This window comes from Anabrus simplex, chromosome 3, assembly GCF_040414725.1.
Source record: "Anabrus simplex isolate iqAnaSimp1 chromosome 3, ASM4041472v1, whole genome shotgun sequence".
Taxonomy (NCBI): Eukaryota; Metazoa; Arthropoda; class Insecta; order Orthoptera; family Tettigoniidae; genus Anabrus; species Anabrus simplex.
The window spans coordinates 462,284,664-462,309,058 of record NC_090267.1 but is presented as its reverse complement, the minus strand read 5'-3'; the positions used below and the strand labels follow the sequence as shown (position 1 = coordinate 462,309,058).

At 39.8% G+C, this 24,395-nt stretch overlaps 1 protein-coding gene across 1 annotated transcript in view; it reads left to right on the top strand.

Annotated features, from left to right (window-relative positions):
• The window catches only part of LOC136866517 (lipase 3), a 105,992-nt gene that overhangs the window by 59,924 nt on the left and 21,673 nt on the right, over positions 1-24,395 (top strand). Inside the window, exons 4-6 of the mRNA XM_067143564.2 lie at positions 686-932; positions 13,800-13,958; positions 20,691-20,793. Of these exons, the coding sequence (XP_066999665.2) occupies positions 686-932; positions 13,800-13,958; positions 20,691-20,793 (509 nt within the window). The remainder of the gene's footprint in view (positions 1-685; positions 933-13,799; positions 13,959-20,690; positions 20,794-24,395) is intronic.

Sequence of the window (24,395 nt, the reverse complement as noted above, 5' to 3'; positions counted from 1 at the left end):
GCTCAGTAAGATCTATTTCGAGACACTCCTAAATGAGGTGGAAGAAAGGCTGAAGACAGATGATGTTCCAATTACTTGGTCAGAGGTGGAAATTGCTCTAAGAAGGATGAAAAGTACTAAGTACTGAGCTCGATAGCTGCAGTCACTTAAGTGCGGCCAGTATCCAGTATTCGGGAGATAGTTGGTTCAAACCCCACTGTCGGCAGCCCTGAAAATGGTTTTCCGTGGTTTCCCATTTTCACACCAGGCAAATGCTGGGGCTGTACCTTAATTAAGGCCACGGCCGCTTCCTTCCCACTCCTAGCCCTTTCCTCTCCCATCGTTGCCGTAAGACCTATCTGTGTCGGTGCGACGTAAAACAACTAACGAAAAAGAAAAAAAATACTAAATCAGCTGGGATTGATGAAGTTACTGCTGACATGATCAAGCAGCAGATATATCAGGGATGCAGTGGCTATACAGAACTTTGAGAGCAATACAGTGTGAAAATTGGGAGGCTCATAAAACAACTTTGTGAGTTTTTCTGTCTGTCTATATAATTTTGTAATGTTACAACAAATAATAAACAAATAGGAATTTTTTGAAACCACTCCAATAATTTGTGCACACCCTATATATGAAGATTTTCATTTTAATGTATAATGCTTGTTTCTTCAATGAGACTTAGAAATATTTTACTTTACAGCTGGCATGAGAATGGCATCCATGATGTTCCAGCGGAAATAAATTACATTCTGAATGTCACTGGCGAGGAGAAGCTGTTTTATGCTGGTCATTCCATGGGTACCACCATGTTCTATGTGATGTGTTCTGAAAGGCCTGAATACAATGACAAGATCCGAGCTATGTTCTCCTTGGCTCCCATTGCCTACATGAACCATATGACAAGTCCATTCTTCAAACTATTCTCAAAAGGGGAAGCATTCATTGCGGTAAGTCACACTGATATTAAAATACTCAGCAACTTACAGTAGCATGGATAGGACACAAAAGACAGTGAAATATAATACAAAAGGAAAGTCATCAATGCAGTTAACTTTGTCAGCTCTGGTTATAACGAACCTCTATAGACTCTGATATTTGATTCATTCTATCTGACACTCAGTAAAACTGAAATGCCCTCCTTTAAACTTATTCCATAGGAATTGTGGCAGATGCAATGAAATGGCAAAAGTTCAGTAAGACTTACAATTTTGCAGTGCAAGCATCTAGGCGTGATAGCGCTGTCATTTATTTCTGTCTCGCTCACTTCTTACAAAGCCATTGGTCTGCATCAAGCAAAGGGGGTCTGGGGGCATAAGCCCCCAGGTTAGAAGCCGCAAAGTAGCCCTAGGCCTCTAGTACCCCGCGTGACACCTCCATTGGTCTGGATACGTTAGGGCAGGTTAGTGACAAAGCCATTGGTCTGGATTGGTTAAGGTAGGTTAGTGACAAAGCCATTGGTCTGGATTGGTTAGGGTCGGTTAGTGACAAAGACATTGGTCTGGATCAAGCAAAGGGGGTCTGGGGGCGTAAGCCCGCAAGTTAGAAGCCGCGAAGCGGCCCTAGGCCTCTAGTATCCTGCGTGACACCTGCATTGGTCTGGATATTGTGCAGTTGTGTGTTTCTTGTGCGCGGGTTGGTAACAGAATTCATTTTACTTCAATGCTGGGAGTGACATCATATCCAATTGTGGCTCACCCAATGGAAATGTTGGTACATAGTTAGGCGATGGACAGTGGTGCGTGATAAATTGCATTAGGTTATAAAAGCAAAATTACTTCTGGGGGATGGCAGGTGGGTTCTTGGCTGTCGCAGTGGACACATCTCTCCTCTACAAGGTATTCCATTTAAGTTTTTTAACATATTACATCCTTATCATGCTATAAAAGTAATGTAAGTCATACTGAATTTCTACACAATGAAATATATACTTTGTGGCCGAAAGTCTCCAGACATCCCTTGCTGTTTGTTCCAAAGATGCCAGCAATGTAACTAATAGTGTGTAGCCAGCAATGTAACTAATAGTGTGTAGGACTTCCTTTTGTTACGAAGACAACTAAGCAAGTGGCTGTGTGATTTGATCATCTAGCTATCAGCTTGCATTTGGGAGATAGTGGATTCAAACCCCACTGTTGACAGCCCTTAAGATGGTTTTCTGTGGTTTACCATTGTCACACCAGGCCATGGTCACTTCCTTCCCACTTCTAGCCCTTTCCTCTTCCATCATCGCCATAAGACCTATCTGTATCGGTACAATGTAAAGTAGATTATAAAAATTGTTACTTAGACATTCCACTAAGTTTTGATACACTGAAGGTGGAATTTAAGTCCTGGAAAGGAACAATGAAATCCAAAATCAAATCATATACAAACTGAAATTTAAGGTAACCCATGAGTGAAATTCAAAAGTTCTAACCTAACAAAGCTACATTTTTCTAAGTTGTTCCAGAGATGTAATATAATATCGCAATACTGTTCATAAAATTACTTAACTGTAGCCAAATTACTTCATTTTCATGGGATGGCCCATAAATAGTCCCTTGTATTGAAAATTCAAGTTTTTCAACTTCATATTTTGTCAACAGGTTCATCATATATGCACTTTTTAAGATTGCACTCGGTTTTAATATCTAATGATAGATAATCCTCTAGAATTTCTTTTAAAATTTGTGCACCATAATTTTTTCATGATTAGTTTTTATATATTTTTTCTCAGATGAAAATCAACGGCTATTTTTAATTCACCATATACCGGGTGGTACAGCTGCCCCTATTTTTTCCCGAATATATGCAACCAGCTAGGACGTAAATGCCTCTTAGTCCCATCTTGCGCAACACCTTACAGCAATGTTATGTGCAGTTAACCCGATGTAGACTTCTCCGCACAATGGAAAAATGGTACAAGAGGCAGTAAGTGAGGTCCATCTCAAAAACACTGTACCATTGTATGTAGAGCAGTGTCCAATACTCTAATTTTTACGAAATGTTACTATACTGTACAAACCATAAACACGCCTATAGCTGTCGGTAGAGAATTGCACACCTGTTTGGTCCAAGAGGCCATTTTCTTTTGATAGAAAGGGCGGTCGTGGTATCATAGAAAACGTGATAGGGTAAGACCATTTACAGACATGTCAATGCACCACCATTTTGTACAGTCTCATCACATCGAAAAGAAACCTGTTTTGCACTGTAGTTTATAATCTGTGGCACACAAATGCTGTACAGCAGATGTGATAGCTTACACCATGTAATTACTACCGTTAGAGCGATCAAAAAAGGCATAAAACGGGACCATAAGGCTGTAACTCATCAGTAACTTGTCGAAGCGGGAACTTCCGCTCTCCTCGTGAATACAGAGTTACAAGGATGGCGCTTGTACGTTGCAAATAGCTGCGCGGAATTACGTATGGAAGACGTACCTCGATAGGTTACTTGAAGCAGGAAGGGTTCCAACCATTCTTGCGTCATGCATTTTTTAATGTCATTTCGTATTCGCCTAGGCATCGTTTACGAAGACCTTTCTGAAGTCTCCGATATTCTTCTACAGAAGTTATAATAAACAGGTATCATAAATATCGCCACATACCTCCGATTGTGAATACCACCTGAAACATAACGCTGGACTCATTCAACCAAGTAACGCGTAGAAAATGGTTGCAACTATCTGGGCGTAAGAGAGACGCGATTCTTTAGTTCACTGTGGTGTTTGCACATTCGAGTTCAGAACTTTTAACATCAACGATCAGTATCGAAGCGATAGCCTAGGTAATTCCATTAGTACAGAGCTACGAGACCAATTCTTTGTCGCCTGCAGTGGCTACATGGCACCAATCGCAGCGAGCATACGATATGTTAGCAGGCATTTAGAGTTCGAATCTAGTTACGAGCTTTTCAATTTTATTTTTATATTATACTTGTAAGGCCATTCGTAATAAATATTTAACGTGCTTAAGTCTCAAAAGTAATTTGCCACCTTTACAAAGAAAGCATACATACGAAAGGAATAATAACATGCGACTTCCATATGGCGAACGACTACAGGGAATGAAGCGCAGTGCACGTATTGTCAACATTCTGACCCACCCATTCAACCAAGCAACTGCGCACGTTCGACTCGAAGACCAACTAACAGCGGTCTACACTTCATACGTAGGGCACATGAAACAGCATATCGTAATCCTAGCAGCAACGTGTGAGCACGTACTGTACGGTTAGCACGAAAGCAAACATTATGTATTCACGGGATGATTATGTGAATATGGTACTACTTCATGGAGAAGCAAGGCAAAATGCACGGGAAGCCAGACGCTTGTATCAAGAACGATTTCCTGGACGAAGGCTGCCAACTGCAGATACATTTCGACGTTTTGAAAGACGGTTGCGTGCAACGGGGTCATTTCATACATTACCCCCCATTCGGGATGCTCCAGTGGCGTCTGGAAATAACGACGAAGCTGTTCAAAATGCAATTGCATACAACCCACACACAAGCTCACGGGCCATAGGAAATGAACTGAACATCAGTCATGTATCTGTACTGCGAATATTGCACCGCCATAAATTCCACCCTTTCCATCAACAGCTGCACCAGGAACTTCACGGAGATGACTTTCCAAAACGGACAGAATTTTCGCAATGGATATTACAAAGAGTTGAAGCTGATGCGAATTTCTTAATGGACATTCTCTTTAGTGATGAATCCAGATTTCACAACAACGGAACTGTTAATCGTCACAACTTCCATTACTGAAGCGTTGAAAATCCTCACTGGATCAGGGGAGCTCGATTTCAGGTACAATGGGGCGTCAACGTGTGGTGCGGGATACTAGGTGACAAGATAATTGGACCATATTTCTTCGAAGGAAACCTCACGGGATGACGCTATCTAGAGTTTCTTCGTGAGTACCTCCCACTCTTATTGGAGGATGTGCTCCTTATGACACGGTTACGGATGTGGTTCCAGCAGGATGGAGCTCCCCCACACTGGTCGTTGGCAGTACGGAACCACTTGCATAGGACATATCCTGGACGATGGATTGGACGAGGGGGTCCGGTCCCATGGCCGGCTAGATCACCTGACCTTACTCCACTCGACTTTTTCCTCTGGGGTTATTTAAAGGAAAGAGCCTATGAGCAGGAGCCTGAGAGCCCGAATCATTTACGGCGGCTCATCACGGAAGCCTGCAGGCAGATTCCACCACATATGTTGCAGCAAGCAAGAATGTCTCTCCTCCACCGTGCACAGATATGCATTAACGAAACAGGTGGTCATTTTGAACATTTGCTTCATTAATCGAATGGCCATGCATAAGCCCATCGCACCGCTGTCGGTACAATCTCACTTTATTGCAAATAGCTCTTTTGAGAGCTCCTTAAAAAACAAACATAGCTGAGTACCTGCAATATGAGAACTGATCATGATTTAGATTTGTCGTCAACAACACGACTCTCACGAACATCAACAACGCAATAAAAATATTCGTCGTACACAGGACTCGAACCGCCTACTAACGAACACCGGTACTCTCCTCTAACTTTTAGCAAGCTCGGCTATCACGGGTTGCTGTTTAGCACTGTTGTGTTGCTGCTACTTCTAGTCATTCACCAATAATATTCTCTGTACAGGACGTTTCTGCGACACATAATTTTCACGATTCTTTACCATCAATCGGTATTTTATCATTAATGCTGATTTGCTTGACACGAATAAACGAATTATGGAAAGCGTTGTAAGAGCAGAGATTGTAGTGAGTAGTCAAGGTCAATATTTTTAGGTTCGACTATAATCTGCGGGTTGCATAAAACTGCGTGAATAGGGGCAGCTGTACCACCCGGTATATGTGAAGTAAATTAGCACATTTTAACTGCCTTTTCTGAAAAACTGTAAAGCAAGGGACATTTTATAGACAGAAAACTACTAAAAATTTAAAGTACAAGGGGGGATCAAATATAAACGGGATTTTATTTTTTATTTAAATTCATTTATTGAAAAAACACAACGCAATTACAATATTTTTTTTCCACATAGTTTCCTGCTTTGTAAATGCATTTGTCCCAGCATATGGGCAGCTTTTTGATGCCCTCACATAAAAAGAACAGGACCAGGTCACCAGCCAGTTGTGCACGAAGTCTTCCACACTCTCATCATCTTCAAATCGTTGCCCTCCTAGAACTTCTTTAAGCGGTCTGAACAAATGGAAATTGCAGGGCGATAAGTCTGGGTTATAAGGAGGATGATTAAGTGTAATCCAGTGCATTTCCTGTAGCTTGAAGACAGTTAGAGCTGCAGTATGGGACCGCCCATTGTTGAATTGGTTGGTCTCGTCTTTTGCAGTAATATGCAACCCTTGCCTTGTTCAACAACTCGCAGTAGTAAGCAGCATTGATTGTGTGTCGCTCATGCAAAAAATCAATCAGCAAAATGCGTTGCCAGTCGAAAAAATTGGTTGCAAGAACCTTGCCAGCTGACAGTTGAGTCTTGGATTTCACTGGTGCTGCCTCTCCTTTCCTCCGCATCTCCTTACACACGCGTCCTTGACAATGTTTGATCACCGAACTGTGCAGTCAACTTCTGGCAAATTTCTGCCACTGTAACTCCTTCACGAGCAAGAAATTTTATAATTATGCGTTGCGCAGTGGAGGGGTGCACCTGTTGCTCCGACATCGTGAGCGTTACTGACGAAACAGCGGGAAATATCTAACAGCATGCTCTCCCCACACCTAGCGGTCCCGCCTAAGCATAGCAGAAGCACAGGGCCAGTCCTACCAATTGTTGATGTTCAGGAACAAAAATCCTGTTTATATTTGATCGAACTTCGTACGAAAAAACAGTGAGTAAACATCTACATGATATACACTACTTACACTAAAATCCACAGAACAATGAAATCAGCGCAGGGATTTAAAAAATTGCGGTAGTGGAGTGGCGATGCAGTATTCTGATAGATGAAGGCCTGTAGTATTTTATGACATCAAAATCAAAATTTGACATTTTTCACAGATTTTCTCGAAAATTCACTCATGGGTAAACTTAACTCTACCAACAAACTTTTAGAGGTTGCTCTTTCAGGGATACCTCCTAGTCTCTGGTGGCTCATTACAGAGAAGTTGCATTTTATTTGGTTTGTTACCCCAATTATAAGGGTAATCCCAAAAGTAAGGTCTCCTATTTTTTTTATAAATACAGAACTCTGCTTGTGTGGCTGTTGGTCACAATATTGTGAAGAGTGTTTCCCAGGCTCACTCATAAACATGCGCACGCAGTGCTGAGACACTCAGTTTTGGCTTGGCAGCCATTTAGAATGGAGCTACCGTTGGATGTTACCGCCAAGTGCGAAGTGCGCGTAGTTATTCGGTTTTTGAACGCAAAAAGTACTGAACCGATTGAAATCCATCGCCAATTGACGGAAGTGTATGGTGAGTTGTACATGGATATCAAAAATGTTTATAAGTGGTGTACAGAGTTTGCAGCCAGTCGGACTGAAATTCACGACGAACGAACAAATGAGTAGGAGACCGTCAATTTCCATCGAGACAGTCGTGAAGGTTGAGCAAATAGTGTGTGAAGATCGGCGGATCACCCTGGATGATCTCTGCACTTTGGTTCCTGAGGTTTCCCGAAGCACCGCTCATAACTTCCTGAACAGTATGACGGCGAGCTGGTATGACATGGGCATAACAAACTGTCACAGCGTCTATAAAAATGCATCAACCAAAATGGTGATTATGTATAAAAATAGGTAAGTGTTCAAGCTGTAAAATGATGTAAACCATTGTACAAATAAACAGGTCTATGTATTTATAAAATACAGGAGACCTAATTATGGGATTACCTTCGTAGCTTTGTATCTGTATTGCACTGAACAATAGCTGTAAGGCAGGATTCCCCAAACTTTTTGTGTCTGAGGCCCCCTTCATGCCCAAGGACCCCCAGTCACAGAACATACTTAGGCAAGTCAATAAGTATCAGCAATTTTTTTCTAATTGTCTTTAGGTTGGCTTTATGGCATTGTGTGCTGACGAGCTGCTAGATAGCACCATTTTCTACGTCTGTGGTAGGTTTCAGCGTTATCAGATTGGTACAGCTTGCGCCGTTGCGATGTAAAGATGGCCGCACCACTCTCTGTATGCAACAAGGAAGAACAGAGTTCCGTAATCCGTTTTTTGTGGTCTGAGAACCATGGCTAATGTGCATATGGTTTGCCACGTCATCAATAATCACTCATCTCTTATTCAGGATCATATCACACACTTGTTCAATATTGGCATCAGTTACGGCTGCAGATGTACGCCCGGATCTTTCCTGATCCTTCATGTTCGTGCGACACCTTTTGAACTGTTCAATCCACTCATAAACACTTCGCTGTGGCAAAACATTATCTCCGTATTGTGCTGAAAGTCTTCTATGAATTTCCGCTCCTGGTACACCCTCAGACCACAAAAAACAGATTACAGAATGTTGTTCTTCCTTGGTGCAAACAGAGTGGTGTAGCCATCCTTTATGTCATGGCAGCACAAGTTGTACTGATCTGATAATGCTGAAACCTACTCCAGATGTAGACAATGGTGCCATCTAGCAACTGGTTAGCACACAATACTATAGAGCCAACTTAAAGACAATTAGAGCAAAACTGCAGATACTTATTTACTTGCCCTTGTAATTCTGAATTCAGTGAACAAAAAACAGAATTTGGAATGTTACCATGTTTGATTGTATTCGTATACAGTAATTTAAGACTAATATTTACTTTCCTTTAAATTTAAACTTAACTTCATTTACACAAAGATATTTTATATGAAAAAAAAATGAAAATCCACAGCCTGTTTCCAGTCATTCGACCAGGTCAGGGTTGGAATGAATGAAGCCCCATCTAGCGGCGAGGATAGGAAAAATGTGCCGGCTGCCAAAGCCAGTCGCACTCCTCTGGGGCAATGATAAATGACTGACAGATGAAATGAAATGTTAATGGAGAGTGTTGCTGGAATGAAAGATGACAGGGAAAACCGGAGTGCCCGGAGAAAAACCTGTCCTGCCTCTGCTTTGTCCAGCACAAATATCACATGGAGTGACCGGGACTTAAACCACGGTATCAAGCGGTGAGAGACCAGTGTGATGCCACCTAAGCCATGGAGGCTGCAAAAAGATACTTTATATATGCATAGAAATTATAAAACATAGTGACACTTAACTAATAATTATAACAGTCTGGATCTGGAAAGTTACTTGAGAAAATTCATTTGGTATGGTTATTGGATCAATGGGACGGATGGTGTTCTTTTCCAAAGACCAAGTGTTTTACAAACGTAGTCACCTGAACCAAAGATCAGCCTCTACAATAGTGAATTGTACTTCCTTTCTAGAAATTATGTAATTACTAGAGTGTCATTACTCAGCACCTCCCATACCTCAGCAGCTTCCATATTGTCACAGCCATGGATGAGACTGGGACTTCGGTGGAAGCTACACTTTGCTCTGGCCTGTGCCAAGAGATGGATGCAAAGTACTGTACACATCAAGAAATGATAGCAGGGGATGTCATGGACCCAAAAGTCTATCAGAGACATGGAGTTGCGATACAAGGTCTTTACGAGATACTGCCAACTTTTACCACTTACTGGCCAAGAATTACATGGGTCTAATACCTACCTTATCTATATTATACAACAGTGAATACATAATTCATAAGTTTAGAATAATGATCTATGAATTGTATGTGTACAATAAAAGTTTGCTGTTTAAATACAACTTACATTATTATTGCGGACCCCTAGGATTATCCTCGTGGCCCCCCAGGGGTCCGCAGACCACAGTTTGGGAATGGCTGCTGTAAGGGAACAGTTCTGCATTTGTTATGTACTGTAATATACGGTACACTAACAGAACAGATTGAACACACTCTGACAAAAGTGTAAGTGTTTCATCTGAGGGTTGTTGCATTACTCTGTGTTTTGTGCTTTACGTTTTGGTTATTGCATATAACAGGATTTTTCACTGCTCTGAAGGTATTTTCATATATTGATTGGTTTAATAAACCAAATAAATCATATGTGTGTGGGTTGGACCAGATCAGTTGGAATGAAAATCACTGTAGTAGGGTGATCAATTAATACTGTGCACACAGCAGTACAATTATTACTACCACACTCACACAGCAGTAGTATGATTACTACCACACTTTGCAGATCCGATCAATTGGAATGAAAATTAGTAGGGCAATCAATTAATACTGTGCACCCAGCAGTAGTATTATTACTACTGCATTTTGTGGACCCTATCAATTGGAATGAAAATTAGTAGGGTGATCAATTAATACTGTGCACCCAGCAGTAGTATTATTACTACTGAACTTTGCAGACCAGATCAGTTGGAATGAAAATCACTGTAGTAGGGTGATCAATTAATACTGTGCACCCAGCAGTAGTATTATTACTACTGCATTTTGTGGACCCTATCAATTGGAATGAAAATTAGTAGGGTGATCAATTAATACTGTGCACCCAGCAGTAGTATTATTACTACTGAACTTTGCAGACCAGATCAGTTGGAATGAAAATCACTGTAGTAGGGTGATCAATTAATACTGTGCACCCAGCAGTAGTATTATTACTACTGCATTTTGTGGACCCTATCAACTGGAATGAAAATTAGTAGGGTGATCAATTAATACTGTGCACCCAGCAGTAGTATTATTACTACCGAACTTTGCAGACCAGATCAGTTGGAATGAAAATCACTGTAGTAGGGCGATCAATTAATACTGTGCACCCAGCAGTAGTATTATTACTACCGCACTTTGCGGACCCGATCAATTGGAATGAAAATTAGTAGGGTGATCAATTAATACTGCGCACACAGCAGTAGTATTATTACTACCACACTTTGCGGACCCGATCAACTGGAATGAAAATTAGTAGGGCGATCAATTAATACTGTGCACCCAGAAGTAGTATTATTACTACCGAACTTTGCAGACCAGATCAGTTGGAATGAAAATCACTGTAGTAGGGTGATCAATTAATACTGTGCACCCAGCAATAGTATTATTACTACTGCATTTTGTGTGCTGGTCTGCCACTGTTAGTATTATTACTACCATGAAATTTCAAATTCATCTGCATGAAAGCTGGTCACATTATCAATTCTATTATTGCCTTAGAGTGTTGTTCTTATCTTTTCCAATGAATATATTTCATTATTATACGTTAGTAATATTATGTTATGTAAGCACACACGTTCAGCTAGTTCTTACGTGACTGTTGACGTGACTCGATGGATGGGGGAGAATAAGGCTGCATCTGATGGAATATGCGTAATTGTTGTTTAACCTCTTCATGCCTGCGTGCTGTTGCAGCAGTTTGCTGCAAAAGTGGCAAGTGAGTCCCAGGTTTTAGGTTTAATGTCAGTGACCTTCATGGTTTGTTTAAGCTGGTCTTTATAACACTTCAAAGGGGCATCAGAGGGTCTTGTGCCTGAGGATAGTTCACCATAAAGGAATTGGAGAGTAAGCCTGGTGTCATTCATATGGCACACATGCCCAACCACTGAAGCCAATGGCCAATGAAAGAGGCTTCTATATTTTTCATGCACGCTTTCTCAAAAACAGCAAGTTTGGAGACATGGATCTCTCATTTGATATTTAAGACTGAATGAAGTTTCTGCTGATGAAAACATTCAAGTTTTTTGATGTCTTAGTGGTACAGCATCCAAGTTCCACATCCATAGAGTAATGATATTTTAATGACTGCTTTATACATCATGAGTCTGGTATAAACTGTTTGGTCTTTATTGTTAAAGACCCACTTGGATAGCCAACCAAATGCCTAATGAACAACACGCACAGAGCCTGTTTTCTACATCCTCTTCTGAGGTGCATCGTTTATATGAGATGCTGCCAAGGAATGAGAAGCGATCTACCCATTCCAGAATGACACCTGAGAGACAGACACTGAACTCTGCACGGCTAGTCCCTGGGGTAAGTTGGGAAAGGATCTTGGATTTTTTAAATGTAAATGAACAATGCCTGACTTGCTACTTCTTGCAAAATCCCACAAAGTCCTCTGCTGAATAATTACTCCAAGATGTTTACAGACTTCAGTTCCATGGTTTATTACTTAACCTTGTGTTGCAGAAAGTTTAACAGCTGGTTCCTCCTTACAAATTTTAATCCTCTTACTTTGAATGTAAGGATGATTACTAGCGGGGAGACCAGCTCCTAAAAACAGAACAGGACCTCTTTGTCAACACTCGACCGCTGAACACGGTGACAAACTTGCTGTTTAGGCTCAGGCGAACAGAATATATACTGGCCAAGGCAGAGAGGTAATAAGGGAAACACATCAAAACAGAAGATTCTATAATGTTGTGGAGCAGCAATCCATGACGTCAGCAATGAATAATCTTCATAGGCTGCTCGTTCAGTTTGATGTTGACAATGTGCAAGTACGGAGTCATGTGAAATATGTTATGAGGCAGCAAATAGGAGACAGAATGCAACAAGCAGCAACAGTAAGTAAAAACTGATACAATATTTGTGCATGGACGCCAGGGTTGCCAGACTTCCTGGATTTTACAGGACAGTACCGTATTTGTGTTAAATGTCCTGGACAGTTCCTATCCGAGACAGCAATTGTCCTGTATTTTGATCATCGAGAGAAATACACCAGTGTTTCCAGCTCTGATAAGTACCAAGAGCTTCCTTTCTTCCTTTCTTTCTTTATTTATTTATTTATTTATTTATTTATTTCAAAGAGGATAGATTTCTTCACTCCTTGATTTCTTTATCTGGTGTGAATTTGTAGATTTTTAAAAAATTTATTTTATATTTTGCAATTCTCGGGTTGTCCATCCTGGCGAATAAGACGCATAATGGCAGACCACTACCTGCGGTAGTCCGAGTCCACCATATGTTCATGTGAAATTGTCAGCTGTGAGAAATATTATGTTCTGTTGACTTGATTAGGTCCGAGTTCATTTCCGTGAATTTTTCTTCAATGTCATGCAGATATTTTTATGAAATTGCAAAGAATTACAAAATATTTGTTAACAGCACTTCAGAGAAATGAAAAAGTATATTGAAATTGAAAGAAATGATATGAATAATTAAATAAATTGAGTTTTTTCCCTATTTGTTTTACGTTGCACAACAGAGGCAGCTCTTACGGTGACGATGGGATAGAAAAGGGCTAAGATTGTAATCGACCGTGGTCTTAAAAAACAGGCTACGGCCCCAGCATTTGTTTGGTGTAAAATGGTAAGCCACAAGAAACCACCTTCAAGGCTGCTGATAGTGGAATTCGAACCCATCATCTCCCGAATACAAGATCATAGCTACATGACCTAAACCACGCGGCCAACTTGCTCAGTTTCAGTCTGTGTACAAATGTTAAGGCATCCATTAATAAACTGCACTATGATGTCAGCATAATAATGTGTGTATCATTTTGAAACAAAGTTCGTAACTAGTTGAATACGAGCCCGTTGATTTCCTCGATTGCACATCTGTCCAGTATTTTGATTTCAGGTACAGTATCTGACAACCCTGAGTCATGGTGAGGCCAAAACAATCATATGCTCTCTTGAAACTATTGACTGACTGCTGCAGCATCAGCATACAAAATTTTAAATGATGAAAATGCCTTAAAAACACATCATTCTGACATATTATAAAAATGTTTCCAGACACTGTCTCCCTCCATTACCCTACCACAACCACCACCACCACCAGACCACCCAGAACTGCACCCCTGCAACTAATTCTGCTGACGCTCGTGTCAACAATACTTGTTACAGTTTCAAAATTCTTTTTTCATAACAGGTCATACTGAAACTTCTCGGAATTAAGGAGTTCCTACCCAACAATGAACTGATGGATCTTGCTGGAAAGGTGCTGTGCAAGGATGGAGCAATATTTCAGAAAGTGTGCAGCGATGTCTTGTTCCTAATTGCAGGCTATGACTCAAAGGAACTTAATGAGGTATAGTATGATTCATATCCAAATCCATAATACCTAGATACCAGTAAGGTACTAATTTATTCTTGTGAACTTAGGACATGATTTATGTTCCCATGCATAAAGCATAGTAAGTAAGTTATTCTTATAGCTGCCCCTATTAGGGAATCAAAATTATTGTCCTCCTAATAAGTTCCTATGAACCATTTTTCTTTTATCAGTTGTTTAGATGTAAGCAGGGTTTGAGACATTACTCAAAACTGAAATTGTCAACCATCATGTGGACTTTCTCTTTCTGATTTTATTGGAAAAAGAAAATCCAATACATGATATTTTAGGTCAGGTATTACAAATGGTGTCTAACAATCGCCAACAAAATTTCAGCATGAAGTCCGTTGTGTCTAGATTATGATGTCCAGGACTTTTTTCTATTCATAGAAAGCTGAACTTCTGAAGGAATTGTCCCTCTATTGCCAATCATAAGTCCAATGACTTCCCATTTTTTAATTCCATACTTCTTTCCCAGAGCCTCAGTGCATGGTTGCTATTCGTTTTCCTTGAATATTATAGTGGGATCAATCACCATACCTACACATTTTGCCCAGTCAACAACAATAATTATTAGCTCATCTTGTGGATCCATTTGTGGAAAGACATCCTACTTCTTCATAGACCTGATTGGTCTAGTTATAGGAAAGCCATGAAAAGAAGGGTTACTGCTAAATATATATTAAATCATTTTGGAGATCTAAAGAATTGTAATAATTGTATGCTTCAGCTACCATATGCTGGCCTTTTGATTTGAAACCATAATTCAATTGGGCAATCAATTGATGAATTTTAATTAATTTTGTCTGATTAACACTGAATGCACCACCAGAGATTTTTTACATGCCAACAACATACAAGACAGTACTGACAGGACATTTCTCCAACCATCAAAAATTGTATTACAGTACCTATACTGGGTTTGAATCTGTGGTCTTATGATCTGGAAGCTGACACTAACATTTTATCCAGCTTTTTTTATTTTTTTTATTTGTAAGAACTTAATTTCTGCAGCTGGAAATATGCAGTTATTTTTGTTGGTTGTTTCAAACCTACATCTTGTAATACCTTGTAACTGGAATGAAGAAAATTTCATTTGATTAAAGTGGAATTTGATGGTGCCGAGGGTTAGTTTGAGCTCAAACTATGTGAGAACAATTCAAGAGCTATCTGATGGTGAGATAACAGCCCTGGTCTAGAAATCCAAGAATAACAGCCAATAGGTTTTGGCATACCAACCACGCATCACCTCATAATCTGCAGGCCTTCAGGCTGAGTAGAGGTCGTTTCGTAGGTCATGGCCCATCACGGTTATAGTGCTATGGAGTTTGTTTTGTTTGTTACCTAATTGGACGCAGTCTGACAATAATCATTCAGCATATTTATTAGAGCTGTCAATTTAATTGATTAACCAGGCTGATTAACTGATTAATCTAAAAATTTGATTAACCGATCAAAGTGTATTGCATTGTTATTTGCCATTTGGTGTGCTAGCCTGAGCTGTTGTATGATGGACTGGTCATTAAAGTAAGCTAATGTTCATATCTTTCTCTAATGCTATTGTAGTATATTTGCGGAATTTTACAAAACACAGTCAGGCGGCATAATGGAAGGATGTGGGGAAGGTACTTGAAGTGACTGTCATTAAGAAATTTCCAGGTAATGTGGGAATGTGCAGATACCACTTTCTAGAAAGACACAGTAGAAAATGTGACAACTTAAACCTCAGTTCATGTGCGGTTGTTGTACAGCAGACAGTATATATTCGCATTCAGTGTTTGTGAACTTCAGTTACCAAACAAATACGGCTTATCAACCGATGCGAGGAAAACTTCGTGAATTTTCCTGACATAAACTAAATGACTGTTGTAAGGCGATAGACAGAAAAAGAGTGTTTTGTAAGAAATGTGGTAAAACGTTATGTTGAAAGTATAGTACACGAACCTTTTCTTGAGCCCTGAGCTCCATAGTGCTGAATGGGAACTAGTGCGTACTATACAAGTATCTTCAGTATCATTTTGAACATATTCATCCCTTCCAAAGTGTACCTGCATCTATCAATGTCTCTACCAGTTCATCTTCTCAGTCAACACTAGAACACCTAATAGTGAAGCCTGTATTCTTTAATATAGAAACTGAAAACCCCAACAAACTAGTGGACTGTGCAGGAAAGTTACGATGTCTCTGAGCATGGTATTGAAGTGGTTTTGTGGGAAGCTCTCATTTCTCACTTACTATTTTCTCTCTAGAGACACATAACAAAAAAAAGGACAAGTTGTATGATGCAGAAAGGTCAAATTACTGGATGAACTTAAACAACAACTTTATAAAAGTAGGAAAGATCACAATATGAAGACAAAGTTGGAATTCAAGAGGACAAACTGGGGCAAATATTCATCTATAGGAAGGGGAGTTAGGGATTGGAATAACCAAGGGAGATGTTCAATAAATTTCTAATTTCTTTGAAATCACTTAAGAAAAGGCTAGGAAAACAACAGATAGGGAGTCTGCCACCTGGGCGACTGCCCTAAATGCAGATCAGTATTAAATGATTGAATTTGTTAATCTCGCGGAGGATATTCGATCATCCATATTTAACCATAGCTACCTGGGGGTTACTGCTCATTGGATTGATTCAAATATGTAGTATCATCATTCAATATTTCTTTTCTTTTTTTTCTCTCTCTCTCTCTTTTTTTTTTGCACTGACACAGATAGGTCTTATGGCGATGATGGGACAGGAAAGGCCTAGGAATGCAAAGGAAGCGGCTGTGGCCTAAATTAAGGTACAGCCCCAGCATTTGCCTGGTGTGAAAATGGGAAACCATGGAAAACCATCTTCAGGGCTGCCAACAGTGGGGTTCGAACCCACTCTCTTCCGGATGTGAGCTCACAGCTGCGCACTCCTAACCACATGGCCAATTTGCTCGGTCATTCAACATATCATAGAGAAAACCACAATGTCGCTAACTGCACAGAAGAGTTTGAAGATATAGTTCCTGAATCGGGGTTGGAAGACTAAGTTGTCACTCTTTCCACTGACAATGCGAGAAATATCATTCTAGGAGTTGTGAGAGCAAAGTACGACACTTTTCGGTGTACAGCCCACACTCTACAATTAAGTTTAAATAAAGCTTTCAAGAATACTGTGTGAACCCAATTAAAATTTGATTAATCAACCAATTAATTGATTAAAGGTATTCAGTTAATTGATCAACATATTTAATCTATCGACAGCTCTAACATACATGGTTCTGATAAGTGTCATTGGAACATTTCTCTCACCTAAGCTTTTCCAAAATTTGTCCTTTGGTACTCAGACATAATGACATTATCCTTCCCCAGTGTTTTTATATCATTCTTCTTCTTCTGCTACTTTTCCTCACACCCTGGTAGAGTCAACGGTGCAAACCATGTCACCCATGTAGACCTGGTCGTTTTTATGGTGGTATACTCTTTCTGATGCCAACCCTATGTAGAGGAAATGAATACTTTGTGAAAACACACAATCTTGATGCTGAGCAGGGGAATTGAATTTTCAACCTTTGTCTGACTAATGAAGCAAAGGAACATACCCAAAATACCAAAGAATTAAGAGGTGTTCATGGGAAAGGAGCTGCACCTCTTCAAGAACATATGCCATGAACCGCTGGATTGAGACTCTGAAAGACTTTAATAACTCACAAAATTGACCATTTTTGTCTTTAAATTGGCCTGCCCAAGAAAATAATGATAATAAAATAGTAGCAGAGATCAACCCAACCGGTTACTATGGAAACGTAAACATCCCATGCGTCCATAGCAACCACCAAAATCAAACAAGAGCAACAATGGTACAAATACCGGAGGGAAAGAAACCCCAAAAACATAATTAAAAAGAAGGCTTAGGAGAATAAATAAAATTAACCTGAATTAGAATGTGGCAGAAAAACATTTCACTGAAATTCAGGTGAAACCTCTCGTGCTCCATAGTTTATAAACAGCGTAGTTACTTTTCCAATTACACATAACTTTCCGAAAACGTTAGATAGATATAAACCAATTTGCCTTTTCAAATTAGAAGAAATATGAAATCATAATTCTTTTTTGGAAGTAACCTTCTTAAATTTCACTACCCACGCCTTTCAGAAACAGTTAGGCGATATTATCAAAATACAATAGGGAACCCGAATAAAAGAATGCCCTAACTAAAATCAAAGAAGGTGAGGATGGACGCTTTTAGAAGTTTCACACACCAGGAATCTTGAGACACACCGTTTGTACACCACCTTCAATAGAATCCAGAGGCCAAAGGAATAGAATTTAAGAAGAGACTTACATGTTGGTTGAAGCTGCAGAAACACGTTACTTACGTAGAGGCTCAAGTATTATACTTTACACATCATAAGAAAACTAAATAGCTCAGAGGACGTTCAGTTGAAATGTGTTTGAGAAGATTTTTGAGGGCAAGCCCTCATACAAATGCCATCTATCCAGGCTTCATGTCGCATTTAGAAACCAAATGCCGGAGCGGAGTAATCACACGTCCTTCCTCCATCATACTCAAGGCAAGACTCATCGCGGACCACACCGATAATGAGCATAGCCCCACAGAACGGAAAGCGAAAGTCATAGACTCGCCCACCAACTTAGGGCACGTAATTTTACCAGACCAAGATTAAGGATTGCAAGAGAAAACATTACAGCAATATAATCTTATGGTGACAATGACGAAGATGGTATCAATTAAATAAAGTGGGCAAGGCCACGTAGAAGGTACTTGTAGAATACAAGACTGAAATAATTCAGAATGACACAATTAAAAAAAAAAACACAAATGCAGTATTCGAAATATGGTTGGGGAGAGCTAATACTCGTCACCAACGTCACATACATTATAAATAAGAAGAACGTCTAGCTGGCACACTCATCATATTTCAAAGACACAGCACGACTGGTGGATCAGTTCTGTTTTAAATTGGGCTAGAATATATCATAGAATGAGATTGCTCTACTGAAGCACATAAAAAGGAACAGTACATTTTGAATATAAGACATAGATAGCCAAAAATATGAATGATAAGATCATTTTTTCATCGTAGCTGGACTACAGGTATTTTAATAACTTCAAGCAATCAAGACCACCAGTTTTTATAAATTTTCAATATCTGAGTTAATTTGTATAAAAATAGTGGCATTTTATAAAAACTTTTTAAATGAGTTTTCAGCATTAAGGCAAGAACAGACACAACAATCTTTAGTGAACATAAAACTTTAAGTATGGTAGTAATTAATGTATTAATTGTTATCAATGAAAGGGTCTTAGATAATAAGGAGATTTTGGCCATCATGCTCAAGCTAACAGATATGATGTTATTATCGCTGATGAAGAAAATGGTCATTTCTCGAAACATGTACGATCAATGATTGATTGAATTAACAAAGGTATAATAAATATTGACAGTAAGGACCCATCAACAAACCAGTGTACTTATTTCCCTGAAAGATTTGTCGATATTTGACCAAACAGAAGCCCTCGAGCTACAGTATAATGTTGCACAAAGCCGGGACAGAACCACTGCAGCGAGACCAAAACTCTTGCACACGTTATCAGTTTTTGTCCAAGAGGGGAGCTCCTAAGGAACACCAGCCATCACAGAATCTGGACGAAGATAGCAAATGCCCTTTCCCAGCAATGCCTGGAAGTGTGTGAAGGAATTCCATGAACAGTATTGCCACTGGAGGAAGCAACAGACAGAATGACAAAATAGCCATTGACCGCAAAAAGGACAGCTCCGTGGTCTAGGATTGAACTGTCAGATTCCAAGTCAACTCCAGCCTGCCTGATGTGATAGACCAAGAAAAAAGCTACCAATAGAATATTTCAAACTCTCCTATGGAATTTCTAGCATTAAAGTTGTTGGACTGTTAATAGGTGCCAGAGGAACCATGACAACATTTTGTGTGAAACACCTGCAAAAAATGGAGGTTCCTAATATCATTCTTAATCACTTCAAATTATTCATATAAGTCTTAATTGAATAAACATCTAAATTTTGTCATGAAACCAGATTAGTAAATTCTATTTCATAAACAAAGTCCAAAGAAAAGCAGCTTGATAAGTTCTGGGTGATTTCCGACAAAAGAATAGTATTACAAAAATGTTGCAAAGTTTGGGCTGGGAAGACTTGGGAGAAAGGGACGAGCTGCTCAACTAACTGGTATGTTCCGAGCTGTCAGTGGAGAGAGAGCAGGGAATGACATCATTAGACGAATAAGTTTGAGTGATGTCTTTAAAAGTAGGAAAGATAACAATATGAAGATAAAGTTGGTATTCAAGAGGACAAATTGGGACAAATATTTGTTTATAGAAAGGGGAGTTAGGGATTGGAATAACTTATCAAGGGAGATGTTCAATAAATTTCCAATTTCTTTGCAATCATTTAAAAAAGGCTAGGAAAACAACAGATAGAGAATCTGCCACTTGGGTGACTGCTCTGAATGCAGATCAGGACGGACGGACGGACGGACGGACCGACGGACCGACCGACCGACCGACCGACCAATACAATATCATATGTTCCATGCAGAAAGTTTTGCAGTAGACATTTTTCAAGGTTGCATGAGCTAAACAAAAAATTAAGAAAACTGTCAATGAACATTAATTGGTATATTTATTACATGCACATCCAGGTATATTTTTACATATCTTTTTTCCCTCTCTTTCAGACTATGCTGCCAAGTATTATTGCTCATACTCCAGCTGGTGCCTCCGTAAAGCAATTGTTACACTATGCTCAAGAAATTAACTCTGGCAGTCTTTTTGATCCTGGTAAGCTGATTAGAATGTATGCTATACAAATATTATGTGTGTGTTTGTATGAACCAGAACAAAAGATTGGTATTGCTACTACTAGCACTATTACTAAAACATTTTCATTCCGTCAATGAAGGGGATGGTGGTCCTGCTAGATCGTAACGCCGTCTCTTAGGCCAGGGAGATGTGATACTGTGAAGGAGATGTTCAGAAAAGGTGAAGGGGTTGGCGACCATGGCCTATACTAGGACTGTCTCGGTATTTGCCTTAGTGCAGAATGGAAAACCACTGAAAACCATTCTTAGGACAGCTGACCATGGGGACCAGCACCTCTCACCAAATGAATGAAGAGTTGCTATAATAGCCCCTGTGTATAAAGGAAAGAGTGATAGACATAAAGCTGAAAATTACAGGCTAGTCAGTTTGACATGCATTGCATGTAAGCTTTGGGAAAGTATTCTTTCTGATTATATTAGACATGTTTGCGAAGGTTTGATAAAAGGCAGTTCGGGTTTAGGAAAGGTTATTCCACTGAAGCTCTTGTAGGATTCCAGCAAGATATAGCAGATATCCTGGATTCAGGAGGTCGAATGGACTGTATCGCAACTGACCTATCTAAGGCATTTGATAGGGTAGATCATGGGAGACTACTGGCAAAGTGCAATTGGACTTGACAAAAGAGTGACAGAATGGGTGGCTATGTTTCTAGAAAATAGAACTCAGAGAATTAGAGTAGGCGAAGCTTTATCTGTCCCTGTAATAATTAAGAGGGGAATTCCTCAAGGCAGTATTATTGGACCTTTATGTTTTCTTATATATATATATATATATATATATATATGTATCAATGATATGCAGTGGCAGCTGGTGCAGAAAATCAGTTGTATGCTGTAACCCATCCCCACTCCAAAAAATAAAAATATTTAGAAACATTCCGGTGTGTGGTTTTCTTTTTTTTTTTTTTTTTTTTGCCATTTGCTTTACATCGCACCGACACAGATAGGTCTTATGGCGACGATGGGACAGGAAAGGTCTAGGAATGGGAAGGAAGCGCCCGTGGTCTTAATTTAGGTACAGCCCCAGCATTTGCCTAGTGTGAAAATGGGAAACCACGCGTAAAACCACCTTTAGGGCTGCCGACAGTGGGATACGAACCCACTATCTCCCGGATGCGAGCTCACAGCTGCGCGCCTCTAACTGCACGGCCAACTCGCCCGGTGGTATGTGGTTTTCAAGGGACTCTCCACTGAGTTTTCCACACTGAACAAACAAGCAAACAACCTCAACACATATACACATTCCTCATAAAAAACTATAAACCTATATAATTAAACACACAATAACACCTGCAATGGCAAAATATTCACCAACTCAAACACTTGGTGTGAGCGTGCAAAAACATAACTTTGCAATGTTACCAACATCATTCAAATAAAACCAGCAACGTCTTAATGCAAAATTACATGTTATGTTTTTATGTTGACATTTATAAACCAGAGATTTTTAATTAAAGAAAATCACAATATCATGCCATTATTTTGACAATATAAAAAGTACAATTTTTATAGTTCATCGATTTACAAATGTGGCTATGGAATAGGCAAGTTGGTAGTATTCTATCCTCTTTGGTATTAAAATACCTGGCGGGGACAGCTTTACAGTATTTTGTTTTCCCGTTTGCTTTGAGCGATCCCCTCTTAAATACTACCGCTGAGTCAAGAGGGTGCCAGCTGCCACGTTCTCATATCGGTCGTAATGCAAGTGTGACTAGTGCTAGTGCTGCCTCTCTGTGGTCAAACGAAGAATCGCTGTGAAGTGATGTCTTGACTGTTGTTTCCACAGCCTGTCGGAACACATTCTCTTTGTATCGGAAACGTTGGGCACGCATGCGCAAAAGGCAGAGTTCCTCATTTCTGGCTAAAAGCTTAGTTCTCGCTGAGCTGTGACCACACAGCACCCAGCATGGGGTGCCCCAGTAGTTACCTGGTTGTGAGGGGAGTTGAATAATTTCCTATTCTTTGGCTGACGCCTTTTTCAATGCATTGTATTTGATTGTAGATAATATTTTTAAACTAATTTATTTTTCCTACAGGCAATGTGCAGCAGCACTTCAGCACATAAGGTACGGCCGCCCCTGATGATATGTGTAAAGAAGTGGAATCAGAGATAAGGCTTTTTGCAATGATGTTATTCTGCACAGAGTATAAATAAGTTACAAGATTGTCAGCAACTGCAATGGTATGATGATAAACGGGGTTAAAAGTCAGGTTGTGAGTTTCACAAATAGGAAAAGTCCTCTCAGTTTTAATTACTGTGTTGATGGGGTGCAAGTTCCAATTTTGGATCATTGTAAATACCTCGGTCTTAATATAAGGAAAGATCTTCATTGAGGTAATCACATAAATATGATTGTAAATAAAAGGTTCAGATCTCTGCACATGGTTATGAGGTATTTAAGGGTTATAGTAAGGATTTAAAGGAAAGGGCATATAAGTTTCTGGTAAGACCCCAACTAGAGTATGGTTCCAGTATATGGGACCCTCACCAGGATTACTTGATTCAAAAACTGGTAAAAATCCAAAGAAAAGCAGCTCGATTTGTTCTGGGTGATTTCTGACAAAAGAGTAGCATTACAAAAATGTTGCAAAGTTTGGACTGGGAAGACTTGAGAGAAAGGAGATGAGCTGCTTGACTAAAGTGGAGAGATGGCATGGAATGACATCAGTAGATGAATAAGTTTGAGTAATGTCTTTAAAAGTAGGAAAGATCACAGTATGAAGATAAAGTTGAATTCAAGAGGACAAACTGGGGCAAATATTTGTTTATAGAAAGGGGAGTTAGGGATTGGAATAACTTACCAAGGGAGATGTTCAATAAATTTCCAATTTCTTTGCAATCATTTAAGAAAAGGCTAGGAAAACAACAGATAGAGAATCTGCCACCTGGGCGACTGCCCTAAATGCAGATCAGTAGTGACTGACTGATTAAGCAGCCAGATGGCACAAGCTCTTGGTGTATTGGACACAGCCTGCCATGCATAGCTTGGCAAAAGTTTCTACCAGCAGTGCACTACTATATAGTCTACTGCTTGACAAAAATATCTTCAGACCTTTTACTGAAGATAAAATCATGTATTCCTTACATGGACATTTTTTTATGGATTGAATATATAATTTTCTATTAGAAGAAAGATTCAAATGCAGCACTTATTTTTCCTTAAAGAAATTATTATTAATGGGGTCCACTCAGCCTCGGGAATTTAATTGAGAGAGGTGGGTTCGATTCTCACCTCAGCTATACTTGAACTGGTTTTCCGTGGTTTCTCATTTCTCCTCCAGGCAAATGCTGGAATGGTACATAACTTAAAGCCAAGGCTGCTTCCTTCCCACTTCCTTGTCTATCCCTTCCAGTCTTCCCATCCCCTCACAAGGCCCTTGATCAGCAGATAAGGCCACCTGGGTGAGCCACTGGCCCTCCTTCCCAGTTGTATCTCCCTGACGCAAGGTCTCACACTCCAGGGCACTGCTGTTGAGGTGGTGGAGGTGGGATTCCTCACTGGGTCTGGGGGGGGGGGGGGGCAACCCTGGAGAGTAAACGGATTAAGAAAGAAAGAAGAA